Source organism: Alosa sapidissima, chromosome 18 (assembly GCF_018492685.1).
Source record: "Alosa sapidissima isolate fAloSap1 chromosome 18, fAloSap1.pri, whole genome shotgun sequence".
NCBI classification, from domain to species: Eukaryota; Metazoa; Chordata; class Actinopteri; order Clupeiformes; family Clupeidae; genus Alosa; species Alosa sapidissima.
The window spans coordinates 26,726,600-26,747,792 of record NC_055974.1 but is presented as its reverse complement, the minus strand read 5'-3'; the positions used below and the strand labels follow the sequence as shown (position 1 = coordinate 26,747,792).

Genomic DNA, 21,193 nt, shown 5'->3' with positions numbered 1-21,193 from the left:
GGGGGGGTCTGTAGGAGAAGGTGTACTTAAGGTGATGACACACATATGGACGACAGGATTGTAAAGAATTGAAGTCTCTGGTCCTCAACACCACGCCCCACCTTCAAAACTTTCAGGAAAACAAACACACACACACACACACACGGAGCATGTGCAGGGGGTTTGACTCTGTGGGACCCCTTGAGCGCCAAAGGTTGTGAGGGTAGCCGGCTCAATCAGGAACCCAAATGAAAGTACAGTAGAGCTTAGCCGAGACGAATTCAATCAGATCAATCCCTAACCTCCAACCTGGCCCCGGCCTCCCGGCTCAAGGCTTCTTCTCCACCATACTACCCCCATAGCGCTGGGGCCAGCCTGGTGGATGGGGTGGGAGGTTTTTTCCATTATGTGGGAGACTTTTTATAATATAGTAGTTATAGTAATATTGTATTCTGTGTGCAGCCACAGAAACAGTAATATGGGGCCTTTCTGACATGCATCCAGATAAATATATTATTAACAGCTTTGTTGTTTTAGGACAGGGGGAAACATGAAACAAACTGGCATCGGCATCCACAGATGCTCACGGCTGTGGTATCAGTATTAGGCAGGAATGTGGATTTTTGGATGGATTAGGGGGGGGGGGGGGGGGTTGGGGATGGGATTGACCAACCCGTGCGACCCCCGCATTGGTTGCGCTCCTGCCCTCTCTTTAGTTCAGCCAACGCGTCCAATCAAAACAGAGATGTTACGACACAGATCTTGACATAGCTGTCTGTGGTGATTTGCGATGAGCGCTCAGAGGTTATTGAATTAAAGGCCAATTAATCTGGCACCAAACTGATCAGAACGACTGGCGTGACATGGTTTTAATATGCAGACCAGCCACGCTCTGGGCATGAAGGCCTGGGTGTTTTTTAGTAATTAATTATGGATTTATCAGACTGTGTTGTGTGGTGACAATTACGTTTTCAGTTACATCACATGATGAAAGACATGAAGAGAGGAAGAAACTATTCTGCTTTTCTTCCCTGTGATGATTAAATTTACATGTTAGACATGTTAGTGATGCATTAAATACATTTTTATTTTTCTTCAGCAAAGCTTAGTATTGAGTAAATACATTGTGTTATATTACATTATGTTACATTAGTATAACATTTATTTATTTATTAAAATCAGTTTAGATAAATAGCACCACGACTGTATTAAAATGGTAATTTCTACAACAACACAACAGCCCCTCCCTAATTATGTAACTAGTGTAATTGATAATCACTGCTCTCCCTTTATGTCACAACAATCTTCCTCAGCACTGGACATAAAGCTTTGCTTTTACCTGGCAGAGGGCGCCCTCTACTGGGAACGACGGCAAGTTTCACCGTGTTCTTCCTTCTGTGTCACCCGAGAACCATCAAAGAATGATATAATATAAACATATAAATATTTGTTCTACATTTTCTTACTTAATGTAATAACCCTTATAAATATGTGAAAGGGAAGCCTGTTGAGTTCTCAACAATATTCAAAACATAACAAAAAAATAACAATATTCCACTATGTGAATTCACATTTAATTACTTATTTATTTATTTATTTAGTTCTAAAACACCAATCCATGTTAATCACAACCAAATCTTCATAATGGTGACATCAAACAACTGTGTAGTGGTGTTAAATGTCCTCTTGTGATAAATATGTATAATCATCATGATAAATAAATCTCTCTAGTATCAAACCAGGAAGTGGCGCCCGGCGGCAGTGCCGGGGGTGTCCAGTGTTCATGAAATATCCCTTTGCCACAACAGAGTGTTTACAAAGTCAGAGCTCCTCATATACACACATTCACACAAAGGTAATGAGTTAGAGGTTTCGGTCTCTTTTTCTCTCTCTCTCTATCTCACATTCACACACCCAAACGCTGTCTCTCTGTCTCTCTCTCTCTCTCTCACACACACACACACACACACACACACACACACACACACACACACACACACACACACACACACGCAAGTAGAAGGATTAGCGATTAAGGATGTCCCCAGCATCGTGGTCTCAAGCTTTAGCTCTTGTCAGTTGCCTCAATCCTTTCCCTCTCCTCAGTCTTCATCTGTTTTAAACAGAGAGAGAGAGAGAGAGAGAGAGAGCGAGAGAGAGAGAGAGAGAGATGGAGAGAGAGAGAGAGAGAGAGAGAGGAGGCTTAGGGTCTAAGCAGTGACCCCTAACACTTCATGCCCTGACCCATTGCCATCCTTAACTTCCACCCAGTCTTCTCTCTCTCTCACTTCTCTCCTTCTCCTCTTCCTTCTTGACACTTTTCTTCTTCTGTTGATCTTCTCTTCTCTTCCCTTTGTGCTTCCTCTCTCCTCCTCCCCCGGTCAGTAGCTGCTCTCGTGCCCAGCCAGTATGTACAGATTGCTGGCTGCAGATGGGTCTTCTGTAGGTATGCTCTGGAGTACAATGTCCCTACGAGCACAGACGGACAGTTTTGAGTCCCCAATTTATAATGTTGTATCTGTGATATGAATGTATGATTCACACACACACACACACACACACACACACACACACACACACACACACACACACACACACACACACACACACACACAGACACACTCATATACACACACACACACACACACACACACAGATGATGCTTTGTACCTGCTTGTCCCCAGAACATGAAATACACGGCTCTTGTCGGTAATCTCCTGTGTGACCTGTTAATGCATACACAGTAATGACACACACAGATGCTGCCTTACTGTACGTGTAGGTACATTACATAAATACCAGCACAGCAGGCTTCAGGGCATCACGTCTGGATTTAGAGACTAAAAGGACGCATGGGGTTGAATGGTGAACTGAGATGACCAGTAACCTCTATGCAAATATCAGCTTATTTAAATACATGCATTTGTGTCCGAATTGTATGAGGTCCCCAGGTGTATATGAAAATGTGTGTAACAGGAAGGTGTAAGGTGCAAGCTTTTCAATACATGATAGAACATTTTCCTGTGGTTCAACATGAGAGCTATCTTTATAGTTATCATTCCTGGTGTGAGCAGCCTGTTAGGCTCACCTCATTGGTTTGAAGACTCCTCCCCTGAAGTCCATGTTTCCAGAAGGCCAAAATGCTGTCTTGTAAACATACTACCAGAGACAATCACAGTTAGATTTAGAGTGAAAAGGTCCAAAGTGTCTGAGTTAATTTTGTTTGTCATAGATTTTGATCTATAGCCATTAACTGCACAAGTCATACATTATATTACATTACAACAGCAATCTAAGCTATTTTTAATTTCGATGTCCTTATAACAATTATTTCAATACTGTGTCAACACTCCAAGGTTAAAAGGAGCCTTCTGTTAGCTAACTCGTGTTTACTGGCTGTCACTCCAGTCCTAAGAATGTATTGAAATAACCAGCAAAGACTTCACGAGAAGAAGGACTCATATATATATATACGTATATATATACGTAGGGAGTCCAAATTTCATTCCACAAACATAGCAACGAGCAACATTATATCAAATTAGCAAAATAATTTCCCGTAGTTATTAAAGGTTCTCTTAGTCTTGTTACGGGGTTTCTAAGGTAGAACAGTCACATACAGTACAGTAATCCTCTCCTCACGATCAGCTAGCTGCCTGTCCCTGTTAAAAAACGCAGTCCCTGTGGACAGCACAGGCTCCGAAAACTGCAACAAAAACAGCCTGGTCCAGCCTGGACCATGAAAGATAACAAACTCTTACAGCCAATCACCGACGAGATGCATGTTCATGACAGTTTCAGTTGCATGAGAGGGAGGGGAGGGAGGGGAGGGAGGGGTGAGTTAGCTCTCTGTTTATTTGAAACGTCAACAGAAGTAACAGACATTACCTAACCGTGCTTCGAGAACCTTTAAATCAGATTTAGTGAACATTTAGGATTTGGCAGACTTTGCTCATTGCCAATTATCCGTCAAAGAAATTAGGGCCCTATAGAGTGTGACCTGTTGCATCCCAAGTCCTTAGCATCACATGCAAGCCTTACCCAGAGTCTGTATAGGGAAACTGAAGTCCAGCACAGAGGTGAACTCTTTGCTTGGGCAGCCCTGCAGGTTCACAATCCTCACCGTCTCTGTTGAGAGAAATATGTTAAAAAAAAGATACATTTCTCGATGTTTGCCACGGGTGACTCTAAAAAAAGACCGTTACCTCAATCTGACCTGCATCCATGCAAATCAAGGTCACATCTGTTACCAAGTTATCTAGATAGAGGCTCGTTCACGTCACTTTTACTTTTTTTAAACATTTAATTTACTAGCTTCATATTGGGTCAAATCTCCTCTGTCCAGAGCAAGCTGTTACAATTTTGGATGGTTTCTGTTTACCCCGACGGGTGTACTTACTGTCCAGAGCGATGAGAACAGTGTCTCTGTCCAGTTGGGTCACCTGCTCAGCCTCAACAGGTTTAGTGTCTGCAAGACACAGAGCCAAAGGGTCAAAAACCAAAACAAGTGAGAGCTTAAAGCTTATTCCTATGACACACACACAACACAGATGCCTGACCCCAAACATCATATTACTTTAATAGAGGCATAGAATGTGTACGCACTAACACACACACACACACACACACACACACACACACACACACACGCACACATACACACACACACACGCACACATGCTCACACACACACACACACACACACACACACACACACACACACAGAGAGCAACCTCTCTCTCACCTGGCTGGGAGTTAGGTAGGCCGTTCAAATGGACAATGTCAAACTTCAGCTGCTGTCCGGTCGCTGCCTCATCACTGGTTCCGGAACATTCCCTCACCCCCACACAGAGCTGGGGGAACTCGTCTGTCACCACCACCAGCAGCTCAAACACAGGCAGAGACTCCGGCAAAGACATCGCTAGGTGCTGCAGGACAGGAAGACGATAGATAGACAGATAGAGAGAGATAGAGAGATAGATAGATAGATAGAGAGAGAGATAGATAGAGATATACAGACAGGCAGACAGATAGAGAGAGAGGGAGGGAGAGAACAGATGACAGAGGATAAGACATAATAGGACATACATCAACGATATAGCTGTTTAGTAAGGCTTTGGAAAGATATGTTCCATTTTCAGCAGAAATACAAATAAAATGTGTATCTTTCTCTGAATAAAAGAATCTACTCAAAACATGCATACCTGAAGCATATGCAGTGTTTCATATAAGTATCCATAAAGGCTACTGTAACAGCCCACCAAAAACTGCTCATGGACTGTAAAAAACGTTTGACTGATGAGTTTTTATTTGACCTCTTCTTGCATTTTAGTCATCTGCAGAACTGTACTAAAGTCGGTACTACACAGGCGTAACGATGATAGAAACCACCACACGCCACCTTCCACCCAGTTTTGACGTCTTTGACCTTGACTGACCTTGAGGTGCATGAACTTCTGCAGGGGGTCATACCAGAGGAGCAGGACGAGCCCTGAGGGAACGGCTCCGCACAGGAAGGTGCTGTCGGTGTACGGGTTACGCGCTGGAGAAGAGAGGAAGGGGGGGGGGGGGGGGGGGCAGTCCGTTACTCTCATCTCATCTAATCCTATATTTCAGATCCTGGGTCCTTATGTAAATGGAGGGCAAAGACTCCCAGAGGTGCCCACAGGGACCTGGGTTTGAGGATGACGTGAGTCACTTCCTGATGCCACCCCCGTCTCTCTCTCCCACTTGCTTCCTGTCAGTCTCTCCACTATCCTATCAAATTAAAGGCATAAAAGCTAATTTAGATAGATAGATACTTTATTGATCCCCCAAGGGGAAATTCAAAAATTTTAATTTAATCTATTTGTTTGTCTAATACCATAAGCATGATCCTTAGCACAGACATAGGTGGGTCAGCTCAATGCTTCCACATGGAACATTATAGCTTCAGTTTAAGCACAATGGACTCATTGAGTGACTTTGCATTTTGCCCGCAATTTAAATTAGAGTCCCCATGTACTCGTATACACCAGCAAATCCATTAAATGTTATAAGCCAATGGCCAAAGAGCTGTTCTGTTCTGATATTTTTTTTACTTCTTCTTTTACAGTCTTTCCATTTTGTTTGTTTTGAATGATGATTATTTATGATGTGCTATAAAAATAAATTTGACTTTGGTCCTATTATCCGAAGGAGGAAGAGTTTTGTAATGTGGCAACAACCCCCGATTTATTGTCTGCGATATTCCACGACCAAAATTCTAGCATGTCAGATTTTTTGTTGACACTGACACTATGACGACATGCAACGAGAAGGCTACGATAGATAGGCTTCATGATCTTGAGTAAGCTACGATAGATAGGCTTCATGATCTTGAGTAAGCTACGATAGATAGGCTTCATGATCTTGAGTAGGCTACAATAGATATAAGTATATAAGTATAATTATATATACTCTTTTGATCCCGTGAGGGAAATTTGGTCTCTGCATTTATCCCAATCCATGAATTAGTGAAACACACACAGCACACAGTGAACACACAGTGAGGTGAAGCACACACTAATCACGGCGCAGTAAGCTGCCTGCAACAACAGCGGCGCTTGGGGAGCAGTGAGGGGTTAGGTGCCTTCCTCACGGGCACTTCAGCCGTGGCCTACTGGTCGGGGTTTGAACCGGCAACCCTCCGGCTACAAGTCCGAAGCGCTAACCAGTAGGCTACGGCTGCCCCCCAGATAGGCTCCATGACCTTGAGTAGGCTACGTGATCTCATAATATGGCCAATCTTACGACCAAAATGCAGGCAAGAATTTGTGGTTCTCTGATTGCCAAGTCTGAAATGGTCAATCATTGTGGAAGACAAACAAAATGGTGTAATCTACATAAGCGTGAGATAAAGGGAAGTGTTTTCTTTCATCTGCCACATTTTTAGTTCCCCTTCAGAATCTGCTGCTCAGTTCAGATATACTGTAGACATTTGGATGGCGCCGTGCTGGGTGCTCGTTGTTCCTCTCGCGCTGACACGCGCTGACACGCAGGTGTGCTCACCTACACTGCACCTCCGGCAGCCCTTGGTGTCCGCAATCTTCACCGACACAGCAAACTTCCTGTTGACATCAACAGAATAAATTGACAAATAAGCATGTACCACAACAGAGAAAAGAAGTTTGTTTGCTCTTGATGTTTACGTCTGAAAAAACAGCATATCAAATGCATCTGCAACACATACATACAGGCACACACACATACACACAGACACACATAGACACAAACACACACACACACACACACATACAGTACATACACACACATACACACACACACAGACATAGACACAGGCACACACACACACACACACACACACACACACACACACCTGTGAGTGATGCGCTCAGTGAAGCGGTTGGTGCTGAGCGACAGGTGGCTTTGTTTCTTCTGCAGGGTGGAGCGCTGCTCAAACAGAGCCATCAGGCAGTGGGAGTACAGCTGACAGGACTTGCCTGAGAGGAAGATACACACACACACACACACACACACACACACACACACACACACACACACACACACACACACACACACACACACACAGAAAACCATTAAACTCAGGAAGAGAGTGAGTGTCCAGCTGACAGCTTCCCTGATAATACTTCCCTGCAGTGTGTGTGTGTGTGTGTGTGTGTGTGTGTGTGTGTGTGTGTGTGTGTGTGTGTGTGTGTGTGTGTGTGTGTGTGTGTGTGTGCGTGCGTGTGTGTGTTCAGACATTTAACTGTGGGAGCACAGCCAAGCAGACAGTGCTTACAGCCCAGACAGACACGAGATGTGTGGCAAACAGATGTCAGAGAGTGTGAGAAGAGCTGAGAGAACAAACTCACACACACAAACTGCACATCTGTGTGTGTGTGTGTGTGTGTGTGTGTGTGTGTGTGTGTGTGTGTGTGTATGTGTGTGTGTGTGTGTGTGTGTGTGTATGTGTGTGTGTGTGTAAGCGCTCACACCTGAGATAGTCATGAGGACGTTGTTCATGATGTACAACCACGTGCACCTCTGTGGCAGCAGCTGTGGAGAAGACAACAACAAAGAATGAGACAGAAAGAGAGAAAGAGGGAGGGAGAGATGGAGAGAGAGAGAGAGAGGGAGGCATGGAGAGACAGATAGACAAAGTGATAAAAAAGAAGAGGGGAGAGAAGAAAAAAGAGAAAGATGTTACTGTCTTATTACAACACTGTACTCAAACATTCATGCTAATGAAGCAACTTTGAATTTGAAATGTAATTTGAATTTAAGAGTGAGAACTTTGACATTCCATGACATTCCTGCATGCACTGACTGCACTCTTTTAAAATCATAGTCATCAATAAGCCAAAAGCCAAAGGATCATAACAGGCCAAAACCACAGCAGGATGCTAATCAAATGGTGCTCACTGTCTAATTAGGTAGCCAAGAGGAGCCAGATGCTGTGGTGTAGCGAACACAACTGAAAACTACCCTGCGAAAGCTGCACATGACTTGCCAGGGAGGTTTATGATGAGGTCATTATACAGTATGATGCTTACCGGTATATTTCCCTCACAGGATCAAAAGAGTATATACTATATGATTTAGCTGATACTTTCTAACCAATAACCATTACCATTAAACAAAAAACAGAAGATGCTTAGCCTTAAAATCTATCAAGGTCTGGCCTATTGACAAAAAGATCCAATAGCTGGGCTAGCATGCAGTAGTAGCGTAGTGGTTAAGGAGCTGGGCTAGCATGTGGTAGGGGGAGAATGGTATGTGTAATATAATTGATATATGTAAGTCCCTTTGGATAAAAAGCATATAAATTGTAAATAATACCCAGATGCAGTCGTACCTTTTCAAGTGTGTCCTCATGAAGCTCGTTGAGGTTGAGGATGTAGACGCCTTCCTCTGCCCCCAGGATAAGGTACTGATCTGTGAAGATAGAGGTCAACACAAGGTCAAACTACGCAACCTTTTAAATGTTTTTTGCTATAATTTGGGAAAAAAGAATGACTACAACAATGTATTTTGTGTCAGTGTAATTGAGTCTCACTGACCTCTGGTCTTTGGAAACACCCACGTCACCGCACAGCTGATTTTCAGAGGGCAGCCATTGAAGACCTTGGAAAAGCAAGCTCCCATCTAGAGTGATCAGCAATAATGCAATCATTTCACACTCATATTAAATGGTGATGTGTCAACACAAAACTACATTTGCGATGGTTTACCTTTGCATACATTCTATGTCCTTAATTATTTCCTCAAGCGCAAACATCTACATTAAACATATTACAGTGAGGGTACATATATCTCTTAAAACTCTCATAAAATGATCTGCACTGTCCAAAAATGTTATGCTGATGATCTATTTTTCAATAGATTTTCGAATGTTAACATAAAGTATGTCTGTCACTCTTAGGACTTACAGTAATCTAACCTACATTGTTGATGTGGGAAACAGCTTTGAAGGATTAGTCTCTGTATCAGGACCATTTGTGTAGTCTCTCTGGGTTGCATGCTATTAGTCAGATCCACTTACATGTACTTGTGGTGTAGGAGGCAGTCCATGGCATTCTGCTCTCTACAAATTAAAGGGTTAGAAAACAAAAGACAAGGGGGTTGATTCTATCGTCTCTAGTAGTTAAGGGTTAACCCTCTAATGCTGATATCACAGATATCACAAACCAGTGAGAGGGAACACACTGCAGGGAGGCAGGCCTGGGAGAGATCAAAGAAATTGTGTTGTTTTGTTATGGAAAAAAAAAAACAGTCCTCAAATTTCTGTTTTAGTGTAAATTAGTGTCAACTCAACTGTTGACATTGATGTAAAATGTTACTGATTTGTCACACCATACACAGCATGCCGTGGCCTAAAAGCAGAACAGGCGGCCTTCAAAGGAATACAATGACTCACTCCGCCATTAGGGCCTTGAATCCCTTGTGCCAAGGCCGGATCAGAACCCTAACACAGACCCCATTCCACACCCAGTGGGCCGGATCAGAACCCTAACACAGACCCCATTCCACACCCAGTGGTCCAGATCAGAACCCTAACACAGACCCCATTCCACACCCAGTGGTCCAGATCAGAACCCTAACACAGACCCCATTCCACACCCAGTGGGCCGGATCAGAACCCTAACACAGACCCCATTCCACACCCAGTGGGCCGGATCAGAACCCTAACACAGACCCCATTCCACACCCAGTGGTCCAGATCAGAACCCTAACACAGACCCCATTCCACACCCAGTGGGCCGGATCAGAACCCTAACACAGACCCCATTCCACACCCAGTGGGCCGAATCAGAACCCTAACACAGACCCCATTCCACACCCAGTGGTCCAGATCAGAACCCTAACACAGAGCCCATTCCACACCCAGTGGTCCAGATCAGAACCCTAACACAGAGCCCATTCCACACCCACAGTGGGCCGGATCAGAGTCCTAACCTAGGGCCCATTCCAGACGGACAGTGGGCTGGATCAGAACCTTAACCAATGGCCCATTCCACACCCAAAGTGACCCGCATCAAAACCGGGTCCACGCCAAAACCTGGCTAGGGCCAGGTCACTCACCGACTCCTCTCTCTTGCGCCTCAGAGTGCTCCATTCTGGGGAGAGGGCCATGTCTTTGGGGGGAGAGGTTCCATGCTCAGAGCTCTTCTCCTCCTCCTCCTCCTCCTCCTTGTGTGTGTCGCCCCCTTCAGGCACAAGGGTGTCACTGCTCCAGTCCCGGACATCCTGACTAGCCGAGCACCTGGACAGGACTGTGGGTCAGAAGAGAGGGTTCAAGTTAAAAGGTGCTGTCCTTGTTATTGTAGAAAAATGCATTTCTCAGCCCAAGCAACTTGGCTTATCTCCAGTGCAAAGAGCCAGGACTGTGGGGAGACCCCAGAGATGTTTTCTATGTGCACACACAGACCAGACTGCCAGACGACTGTTTACAGACCCCAGAGATGTTTTCTGTGTACACACACAGACAGAAACGACTGCCAGAGGACTGTAGGGAGAAATTCGTCACTGAATTTGAGGAAAAAGTGCACTGGATCAGAGCCACAGACAGCATCATAAACTCCATAATACATCCCCACTCTGAGCAAATTACATGCTTTTAAAGATACTATTTGCACCTCATTTTAAAGATACTAGGAGGGGGCAGCCGTGGCCTACTGGTTAGGGCTTTGGGCTTGTAACCGAAGGGTTGCTGGTTCGATCCCCGACCAGTAGGAAAAATGTCTCGCAGCTCACTGCATCGGGATTAGTGTGTGCTTCACCTCACTGTGTGCTGAGTGTATTTTACTAATTCACGGATTGGGATAAATGCAGAGACCAAATTTCCCTCACGGGATCAAAAGAGTATATATACTTATACTTATACTATGTGCACCTCATTTCTCTGGTCGGTGAATAACAGGAAGTAGGGTTATTAACATTTCTCAATGTCTAAAGTGAGTAAATATGTAAATATCATAGTTACCAGGCTTTTAAACAGCTTGTTTTCATTGATGTTACACTGAGCAGATGAACACACTAATAATATATCTATTTGTATTTGTGTGTGTGTGTGAGTGTGAGAGAGAGAGAAAAAGAGGGAAGGAGGGAGGGAGAGAGAGCTAGTGTCAATTGACATAGTGCTGTATTTCATGTGTGTGTATTTCATGGGGTGTAGTACCTGAGAGTGGCCTGTGGGGGGCCTCAGGGCCCAGTGCGGGTCCCAGTGTGGCGCTGGCTTTCAGTGTGAGGTCTCTGTCATCCAGGCTGGGCGGGTAGGAGCCAGCGGCAGGCAGAGACGCCGTGGTGGATGCAGGGGGAGGATTAAATAGACCACTCCGCCTGAAACCACCTTTAACCCACTAGCCAGCAACACACACACACACACACACACACACACACACACACACATAGACACACACACACACACACACACACACACACACACACACACATAAACACAAAAACATAACAGTTTAAGAGCCTTCACTGAGACAAAACAACACACACATTAGCTAACAAGCGGAAACACACACACACACACACACACACACACACACACACACACATAAACACAAAAACATAACAGTTTAAGAGCCGTCACTGAGACAGAACAACACACACATTAGCTAACAAGCGGAAACACACACACACACACACACACACACACAATCAATGATTAAAAAACACAGTGAGTCAGAAACCACCCTTACCCCACTACAGAAGAACACAAACATTAACACACACACATACTCTCTCACACACTCACACACAAACATGCAGACACGCATGCAAGCACACACACACAAACGCAGTACACACACACACACACACACACACACACACACACACACACAAACGCAGTACACACACACACACACACACACAAACTCAGTACACACACACACACACACACACAACACACACACACACACACACACACACACACACACACACACACACACACACATCAACAGCCTACTGCGTCTGAAGCCTCCTTCATACCACGGCACAGTAGGTAAAGGAAACACATTTTAGGTTTCTTTTCTCTTTTTGGTAAGTAGTGAGTAATGATAATGTATTGTCCTCACATAGTCAAACACACTCATACACACATCAGTGATACTATACTAAGACACTTAGATCAGAGCAATTCAACTAGCGGTTGGATTTTACATGCGGCAAACTGCTTTCAAATCGGTCCTTCATGACTAGGCCTACGTTAAAATCAATAAAATAAAATGACAGCAGTGATTGGCTGCGAAAGTAAACAATATCACGCGGCTCGGGCCTGTCACACTGGGCTGTCAGATATAGGGTGGGTGCGTTCGTAAATTCAATCTGACACTAATCTACACAGCAATTGTAGTAATCCTAATGTTAAAGCCTATGTTAACCATGTCCCTGTCTCTGAAACACAAAATTGACGATGAAAACCGGCAGTTCAAGTTGGAATGTATTGCTTACATTGCCGTCAACATCAAGTAATAAACCAAAGTGTTTACTGTGCAATGAATGCATTTGTAATAAAGGAATATACTGATAAGTGGCACTACAAGTCAAAGGAGTAAAGTAGCTTTTAGTAGTAGTACTTTTTTTTTTAACGAAACAATAGAGAGCTATGATAACATCCCTTTGTGTAGCCTGGACATCGACCCGTCACCCGACATAGACCTTTTACCGAGGCTCTATTTCAAAGAATGCGTATGATAGTTATATCACCTGATTCAGGCATTACAATGCTGCTTATTGTTTGTCAGTATGTTTCACTGTAGTATGTTTTACAGATATCAAATATGACAGAAGTTGGATGTTAATTAGCTCATCACTTGATTGAGGCATTAAAATGCTGCTTATTGTTTGTCAGGATAGTTTAACTGGTTTCTTTTAAAAAATATGAGCTATGACAGAAGTTGGGTATGAATGTTATGTATTCCATCCCATGGCACTGTTTTACTGGTTTATTTGACAAAAAATCTGGACCTGCTCTATAAGCACCTTATGTCTGTTTGGAATTGTTTTGAGAGCATATTGATCCATCTTAGAATAAAGCAATGTTCATCACATCCAGTGTTTGTGATCTTTAGCTGAACTTATGTAGCTGGATACTGATGAATGCATGTCTCTTATAGCCACAATAAGTCATTTTCGCCACACCATATTTTGGGTGGCCCGCGAAGACACAGTGGTTGTCCTGTCTGGCCCACTTCGTGATGAAGTTGAATAGCCCTGACTTAGATGAACATCCAGTCCTAACTACATACGATGTGAGCGAGCGTTAGCGATTAAAATCAGTTTAAATGACATTGTCACAACGTCAGTGTGGAGAGAGAGCATTCACTGCTACACAAGAGTCGCTTGCTCGGATGCAGTCAGGATTCCCTGTTACACAATATAGCAATGCTTATACACTCATGCACATTTCATTAAGACAAACACACTCATGCCAATATCACTGAGTTTTGAATGCTTATACACTCATGCCCATTTCATTAAGACAAACACACTTATGCCAATATCACTGAGTTTTGAACATACCTCCGAGGAAAACACTCTCTTAATGGTCAGACTCCTGCAGGACAGAGGAAAAAGAAAAGGAGAGGGAGATGAGAGATAGAAATGGAGAGAGAGAGAGAGAGAGAAAAGAAAGAGAGTCTCATAAGAGATGAAAAGAGAAAACATGTAAAAACAAAGTATGTGGTTGTACTGAAAAGTACAGTACAAAAGTTGTAACTACTGCTCCAGTCCAGCCATAATGGCATGCCACTGAGTAGCTTGCAATGTAAAACACAAAGCACTTGGTTGCACAGAAAACTGTCCTATTCTGGTGCAACTGTGGCTCTAGTTGAGCCATGATGGCACTGGGAGCCAGTGGCCTACCTCTGCTGCAGGGCCTCCTCCACACATTCCAGCAGGCTCCTGTGGTAGGAAGCACAGATGGTTATCTCTCAATGGGCCTGCCTGTTCTCAAATGTCACTGGACAGTCAGCACATCAGTGAGTCCAGTTTCACCACAGTTCCAGAATCAGAATCGGAATCAGAACTCGGTCAACCAGGGACATGGCATCAATGTACAGAGAGCATATGCTACAGATTATGGGCCCATGCGCATTGACAACTGTGTACGTCTCACATAATTCATGTCTGAGGGTGGTAATAGTTTAAGTCTACGAGTCCAAAGTTGAGATGATGATCATCATCCCCATCATCATCATCAAAAGCATCTTACGGTGATTCAGCCTCGTCTCCCGAGATGCTCCAGTCGTCATAGGAACCCTAATAAAGAAAATGCAAACCTAAGTATAATCATTAACCATATAGTGTATCCAACTCTGAAGGGATGTTGAAGACTACAGTAGTACACAGAGCCCTCAATATTATTAGAGTGTGCTTCCTTTGGAGGTCAAACAATATCAAAGTGTATATCCTTTGGAGGAGGTCAAACCATATCAGAGTGTGCTTCTTTTAGAGGAAACTCACCATGTCTGGATACGGCTCCATCTCCTTTCTGCGCGGGAAGCCAAACTTCACCTGGTCAACTGAAGTAGAGGAGATAGATATTTCATCACTTTACATACATACAGCACACTGCTTGCTACAGTAAGCCTCCTCTACATACTTGCTGCACACTGCCCCCCCCCCCCACATACACAGCACATTGTCTTCAGGATCTTCTCCAACACACATCCTCTACATACTTACAGCACACTGCCCCCACCTACCCACCTACACACTACACACACACACACACACAGTCACTGCTCCACTCCCCTCCCGCCCACACACACATCTTCACTGTCATCACTCACATACATTACATACAGTACTCTGCTTGCAATAGTAAGTCCCTGCCCCCCCCCCCCCCCCTACATACACAGCACATTATTTCATCAGGAAGCTTCTCCAACACACATCCCCAACATACTTACAGCACACTGCCCCCCCCCCCCCCCCCACCCAATACACAGCACATTGTCTCATGAGGAAGCTTCTCCAACACACATATTGCACACTGCCCTCTCCCCACATACACAGCACACTATCCCATCTCCCCTGTCATCCCCCCAACACACACACCAAGACCCCTGGCAGTTGGGTTAGCCCCTTGAGCCGTGGATCTGCCCAAGGTTTCTTCCTTGGTAAGGGAGTTTTTCCTTGCCCCTGTTGCTCTTGGGTGCTCCTTGTTGGTGCCCCCCACCCAATCCCAATCCTCCCCCACCTTTTTTATGCAGCCCTTGCCACTTAATCTACTAAACCCCTCTTCTACTGCACTTTTTACCCCCCCCCCCCATTAATGCACAAATAGGCTGACACCAGACATAATTTCACTGCATTTCTTACTTCCAGTAACTATATGCATGTGACAATAAACTTCCTTGTATCCTTGTATCCTTGATAGAGGTAGTCACACAACACACTCTTACAACAGGGTCACACAACACACTCTCACATACTCTTACAACAGAGTCACACAACACACTCTTCCATCTCACAGACTGGTGTTTCAGTCATACTAGCAAACCTTAACTGAGGGAGTGTAACACTAGCAAACCAGTCCACCTTAACTGAGGGAGTGTAACACTAGCAAACCAGTCCACCTTAACTAAGTGATTGTAACACTAGCAAACCAGTCCACCTTTACTGAGTTGTAACACTAGCAAACCAGTCCACCTTAACTGAGGGATTGTAACACTAGCAAACCAGTCCACCTTAATCTTATACAAACCACTAACCTCCTCTGTTCCACTTGGGTATCTATCACATTAACTTGCACCCCTCACCTGCACCATGCGTCTGTGACAGACATGGTGTTGCACGATGCATCGATAGCCAAAAGATATCGTGATACCGTAAAATATATTGTGCCGTAACATATATTGTATAGTATTGATACCTTAAGAATGGTGATTTAATTATATTTTAATAAAAGCCATGTTTGTTATCAGTTTAAAATAAGTATTTGTTTTGTCAGAGATGGTCGTTCTTATGAATCTTTTGTTCTGTCATCTAGGCATATTCCATCACTTCTATCACTGGTGTTTAAGGTTGTTGCCATGGTGTCATTTCAGTATTGGTACTGAGATAAGGCCAATGCCCACTGACGGCGTCTGACGCCTTCAAGTGACTCCAAAGTTTAGAAAATTGTTCTATGTCTATGTCTTGAGTGTCAAATCCATAGACGAGAATGTCGTCGCCAGTGGGCGTTGGCCTACACTTAGGCATTGTACTGTATCAAAGTCATAATTTTGCTAATGTGACAACACTACATAGACAGCATTCCATGACTGTAATGATCATTAGATTGTTTTTTGCTGTGCTGCAGGTGTTCCTGCCTCTGTGCTGTGCAGTACTCGGTCTGCTCTGCAGTAACCCTCTTCTCCTCTACATTGAGCAGTATGTACAATGCCATAGAGTGCTCCTGTGACAATAGCTGCTCAGTTTGTGCGGTTATCCACTCCCCATCACACACACACCCACATGCACACACACACATAAACACACACACACACACACACACACACACACACACACACCCACATGCACACACACCCACATGCACACACACACATAAACACACATAAACACACACACACACACACACACACACACACACACACACACACACACACACACACACACACACACACACACACACACACACACACACACCTCTGCCCCACAGGCGCTTTCACATCACTCACTTATTCTTCTAGAGGGGGTGCAAGTTAGTGGACAGTTAGTGCTTGAATGCATGTGTGTCTCAGTGCATGCACGTGTGTGTGTGTGAGAATGAGTGCATGCATAGAAGTGTGTGAGAGTGTGTGTGTGCGTGTGTGTGCGTAAGCATGTGTGTGCGTGTGTGTGTAAGCATGTGTGTGTGTGTGTGTGTGTGTGTGTGTGTGTGTGTGTGTGTGTGTAAGCATGTGTGTGTGTGTGTGTGTAAGCATGTGTGTGCGTGTGCATGTGTGTAAGCGTGTGTGTGCGTGTGTGTGTGTGTAAGCGTGTGTGTAAGCGTGTGTGTGCGTGTGTGTAAGCGTGTGTATAAGCATGTGTGTGCATGAGTGTGTGTGTGTGTGTGTGTGTAAGCATGTGTGTGTGTGTGTAAGCGTGTGTGTAAGCGTGTGTATAAGCGTGTGTGTGCGTGTGTGTAAGCGTGTGTGTGTGTGTGTGTGTGTGTGGGTGGCCTTGTGTGCGAGACAGAGGATGGCATAGATCATGCTAGTGGTGTGGCAGAGGCCAGCAGAGGCCAGCACAGTGCCCCCTCTATGTGCCCTCCCCCTGTGCCATCAGCAGGGCTGGCTCAAAGGACGCCTTGTTAACGCTCCTCGCACCTCCATACATTACAGTAACACACACACACACACACACACACACACACACACACACACACACACACACACACACACACACACACACACACACACATTGTTAGTGCTGGGCTTTGGAGTCCTCCCTCACTCCTCCATACATTACACACACAAAGGCACGCGCACATACTGTACACACACACATGTACACACACACACACACACACACACACACACACACACACACACACACACACACACACACACACACACACACAGACAAACAGATGTGCATGTATGAAGGCACAGACAAACACACACACACACACATTGTTCCAGAGACTAGCCAGCATTGGGTTGACGTCAACCCTCCACACATTCTGACATATATTCACACACCCACAAACACAAACACCCTGACCCATACATTGACTCACTGACGAGAGTCACACACACACACACACACAAACACAAACACGCACACACATACACACACACACACACACACACACACACACACACACACACACACACACACACACACACACACACACACACACACACACAGATGTGTGCATCCCCAGCAAGCTGGAGAAACACCAAATATGCAGTTTGCAGTCAGAGCAGTTTGAGTGGAATGTCAAAAAACCGACAAGAGATTTCCAATGCAAATTATCAGCAGAGAAGGGGGGTACTAAATATGGAGGGGGAGGGGGGTGAAGATAGACACACACACACACACACACACACACACACACACACACACACACACACACATACAAACACACACACACACACACACACACACACGCATACACACGCATACACACACACACACACGCACACACACACAAACGCACGCACGCACACGCACACTCACACACACACACACACTACTATTTGATGCATGATGTTCTGATCATGATGACCTGTTAAGTAGAAATGCCCTGCTATACAACATGTATTTTTGTCATGCCAATAAAGCTCTACTGAATTGAACTGAACTGAACTGAACTGAAAGATAGAGAGAGAAAAAGTGTGTGGGTATAGGAGTGTAGGACACAGAGAGGAATAGGAGAGGGAGAGAGAGAGAGGGAATAGGTAGAGAGGAGAGAGAGAGAGAGAGAGGAATAGATAGAGCGGAGAGAGAGAGAGAGAGTGTTGACACTCACATTGTTGTTCAGACAGCGTCTTGGCGACTGACAAGTGTTTGCCCTCTGACTGGATCTTATCAGGAGCAGCATCTCCAGTCTGTCAACACACACACACAAACACACACACACACACAACACACACACACACACACAACACAAACACACACACAAACACACACACAACACAAACACAAACACACACACACCCACACATCATCTGTCTTCTCATTTGACACCACATCATGCGTGTGTGTGTGTGTGTGTGTGTTTTCCTGTTTGTATGTGCGTGGGTCCGGTCACTACCCATCATAATATAGTATACAAAGTCAATTGCGCTTGAGTGCACAATAGGGCCCTAAGGCTGAAAACAGGCTATGATTTTCTATAGAAATTGAAATTAAGACTAAGGGCTCTATCTTGCACTCCAGCGTAATTGACTTTGCGCAAGTCGCTTTGTGGGCGGATCTTGGTCATTGTTGCTATTTTACCGGCGGGTTAATTACATGTTTAACCGCCATGTTTAGTGGTCTGAAGTAGCTACATTAATCATGGGTGTGGTTTGGGCGTAACGTGCAATAAACCAATCAGATCGTTATCTCACATTCCCTTTAAAAGCAGGGCGCTTGTTCCATGGCGGATTGCTATTATAATGGTGGATTTTGCCAGGTGCACTTCACAGCAGAAGAAACCGACGTTCTTGTTAGGGCTGTAAAAGACCGAGAAGTAGCATTGTATGGGGATGGGAGAAACCCACCCAAATGACCTCATTATAGACAATGCAGCTCTTCTGTCAGATAAGCTCTCCTCTCCCGTGCTGCTGCTGGGGTATTTGGGTTAAATGGCATCGGCACATGCAGTTCAACATCACGTCTATAGCACCAAGGACACCAGGGAACCCACACTTCGCCCAAAACGCCCGCTTCGTTCTTTCCTGGCTGTCAGGTGTGATGGGGAATTGGATGTATTCCCCAGCATGTCGAACTAGACCCGATGCAACTGCATGTATAGCCGAACTTAAGTTGTCAGATTGCGAAATGCCTCCAATGGTACTAAGGGGGTGCTGGAACGACCCAGACGCATGGAAATGCAGTGCCGCTGTAACTTTCACTGCAACTGGGAGGGCATAGGGACAGGGTGCATCTGCCAGGAGATGGCAGACATCGGTCACAGCCTGGCGGGTCTGGCGTAGAGATAGGTATGTCTAGGCCGGTAGATCCTCTCCCTCCCGCGACTAATTCTTTGTCCTACTGTAACTGTGCAATAGAAAAAAATATGAGCCAGCGCAACTTAACTGGTAAGTTGAAGAGTAAGGTTTTTTGTTAACTTACATGATAGTAAAGGTGATTTCGCAGTCCCAGAATTTTGTTTCCTGGTTCTTGATGGACAACCTACTTTGTCAGGTGTCCTTATATACTTATTTGTCTATTGGTCAAACAGGTTAGTTTGATCCGTCAATACTACAATTAGTCTGAATAATTTGCGAAACTGTGTACGCCAGATTTATGCCTATTTTTTACATTTTCATGGACACCACAATGATTTCCCTCGTGTGGTAGGCCTAATATTTCTCCTTATAATTATGTATGGTTTGCAAAAATGGGAACTGCTTCCGTGTAAATGAGAGAAGCAAAGTGTATGCATGTTGTGCACACGCTACATTATGGCGAAGCCTGCGCTCTTAAAATAGCATCTGAATTTGCGCCACTGACTTTAGACCACCTTTGTCCTGGTCTGTGGCGGAATTGCTTTCTGAAACTGCAAAATATCAACAGGGAACGTTTGCGCTGGAACACGCCCCCTCTTTTTGCTGAACTGTCCCCGGGGGCGCTGTGGAGGGAAAATTCCAATATGCGCTGACAGCAAAATAGGAAAGACAAACGCGCGAGTATACAAAGTCAATATGCGCTGACAGCAAAATAGGAAAGACAAAAGCATGAGTATACAAAGTCAATATGCGCTGACTGCAAAATAGGAAAGACAAACGCGCGAGTAGGCTATACAAAGTCAATTGCGCTGGAGTGCAAGATAGAGCCCTAAATGTTTCTCATAGTTTTTACCTTCCCTAGAGGGCACATAGTACAGAAAACTGTAGGGCACTAATTTACTGTGTATTAGCAAAGTTCTTTTAGGCAAGTCCCTCCACTCGGCGGCCATTTGACAACGCTTTTTGGGCACTCGCCGGGCATCCATTTCGGCAGAAATGCACGTGCGCAAGGCTTCATGACACCAATCTTGCTCCAGCGGCGAGATCACAACACATGATTGGCACGATGT

General features: G+C 44.7%; 1 protein-coding gene across 2 annotated transcripts in view; it reads right to left on the bottom strand.

Moving 5' to 3' along the window:
- Positions 1 to 21,193, bottom strand: part of map4k2 (mitogen-activated protein kinase kinase kinase kinase 2) — a 38,693-nt gene that overhangs the window by 2,678 nt on the left and 14,822 nt on the right. Inside the window, exons 13-32 of one of the 2 annotated variants that reach the window (XR_006025019.1) lie at positions 18,938 to 19,016; positions 14,938 to 14,996; positions 14,687 to 14,733; positions 14,338 to 14,376; positions 13,996 to 14,029; positions 11,639 to 11,819; positions 10,543 to 10,733; positions 9,503 to 9,544; positions 9,021 to 9,105; positions 8,816 to 8,895; positions 7,956 to 8,016; positions 7,337 to 7,460; positions 7,009 to 7,067; positions 5,418 to 5,521; positions 4,724 to 4,907; positions 4,379 to 4,447; positions 4,021 to 4,107; positions 3,068 to 3,138; positions 2,650 to 2,705; positions 1,932 to 2,448 (exon numbers count right to left, since the gene is read on the bottom strand). Coding sequence is in view for 1 of the 2 variants with exons in the window: in XM_042070690.1 (XP_041926624.1) it covers positions 2,361 to 2,448; positions 2,650 to 2,705; positions 3,068 to 3,138; positions 4,021 to 4,107; positions 4,379 to 4,447; positions 4,724 to 4,907; positions 5,418 to 5,521; positions 7,009 to 7,067; positions 7,337 to 7,460; positions 7,956 to 8,016; positions 8,816 to 8,895; positions 9,021 to 9,105; positions 9,503 to 9,544; positions 10,543 to 10,733; positions 11,639 to 11,819; positions 13,996 to 14,029; positions 14,338 to 14,376; positions 14,687 to 14,733; positions 14,938 to 14,996; positions 18,938 to 19,016 (1,740 nt within the window). In the remaining variant the exon portion in view is untranslated. Of the gene's footprint in view, positions 1 to 1,541; positions 2,449 to 2,649; positions 2,706 to 3,067; positions 3,139 to 4,020; positions 4,108 to 4,378; positions 4,448 to 4,723; positions 4,908 to 5,417; positions 5,522 to 7,008; positions 7,068 to 7,336; positions 7,461 to 7,955; positions 8,017 to 8,815; positions 8,896 to 9,020; positions 9,106 to 9,502; positions 9,545 to 10,542; positions 10,734 to 11,638; positions 11,820 to 13,995; positions 14,030 to 14,337; positions 14,377 to 14,686; positions 14,734 to 14,937; positions 14,997 to 18,937; positions 19,017 to 21,193 lie in introns of those variants that run through there. The other variant, XM_042070690.1, reaches the window with a different exon arrangement.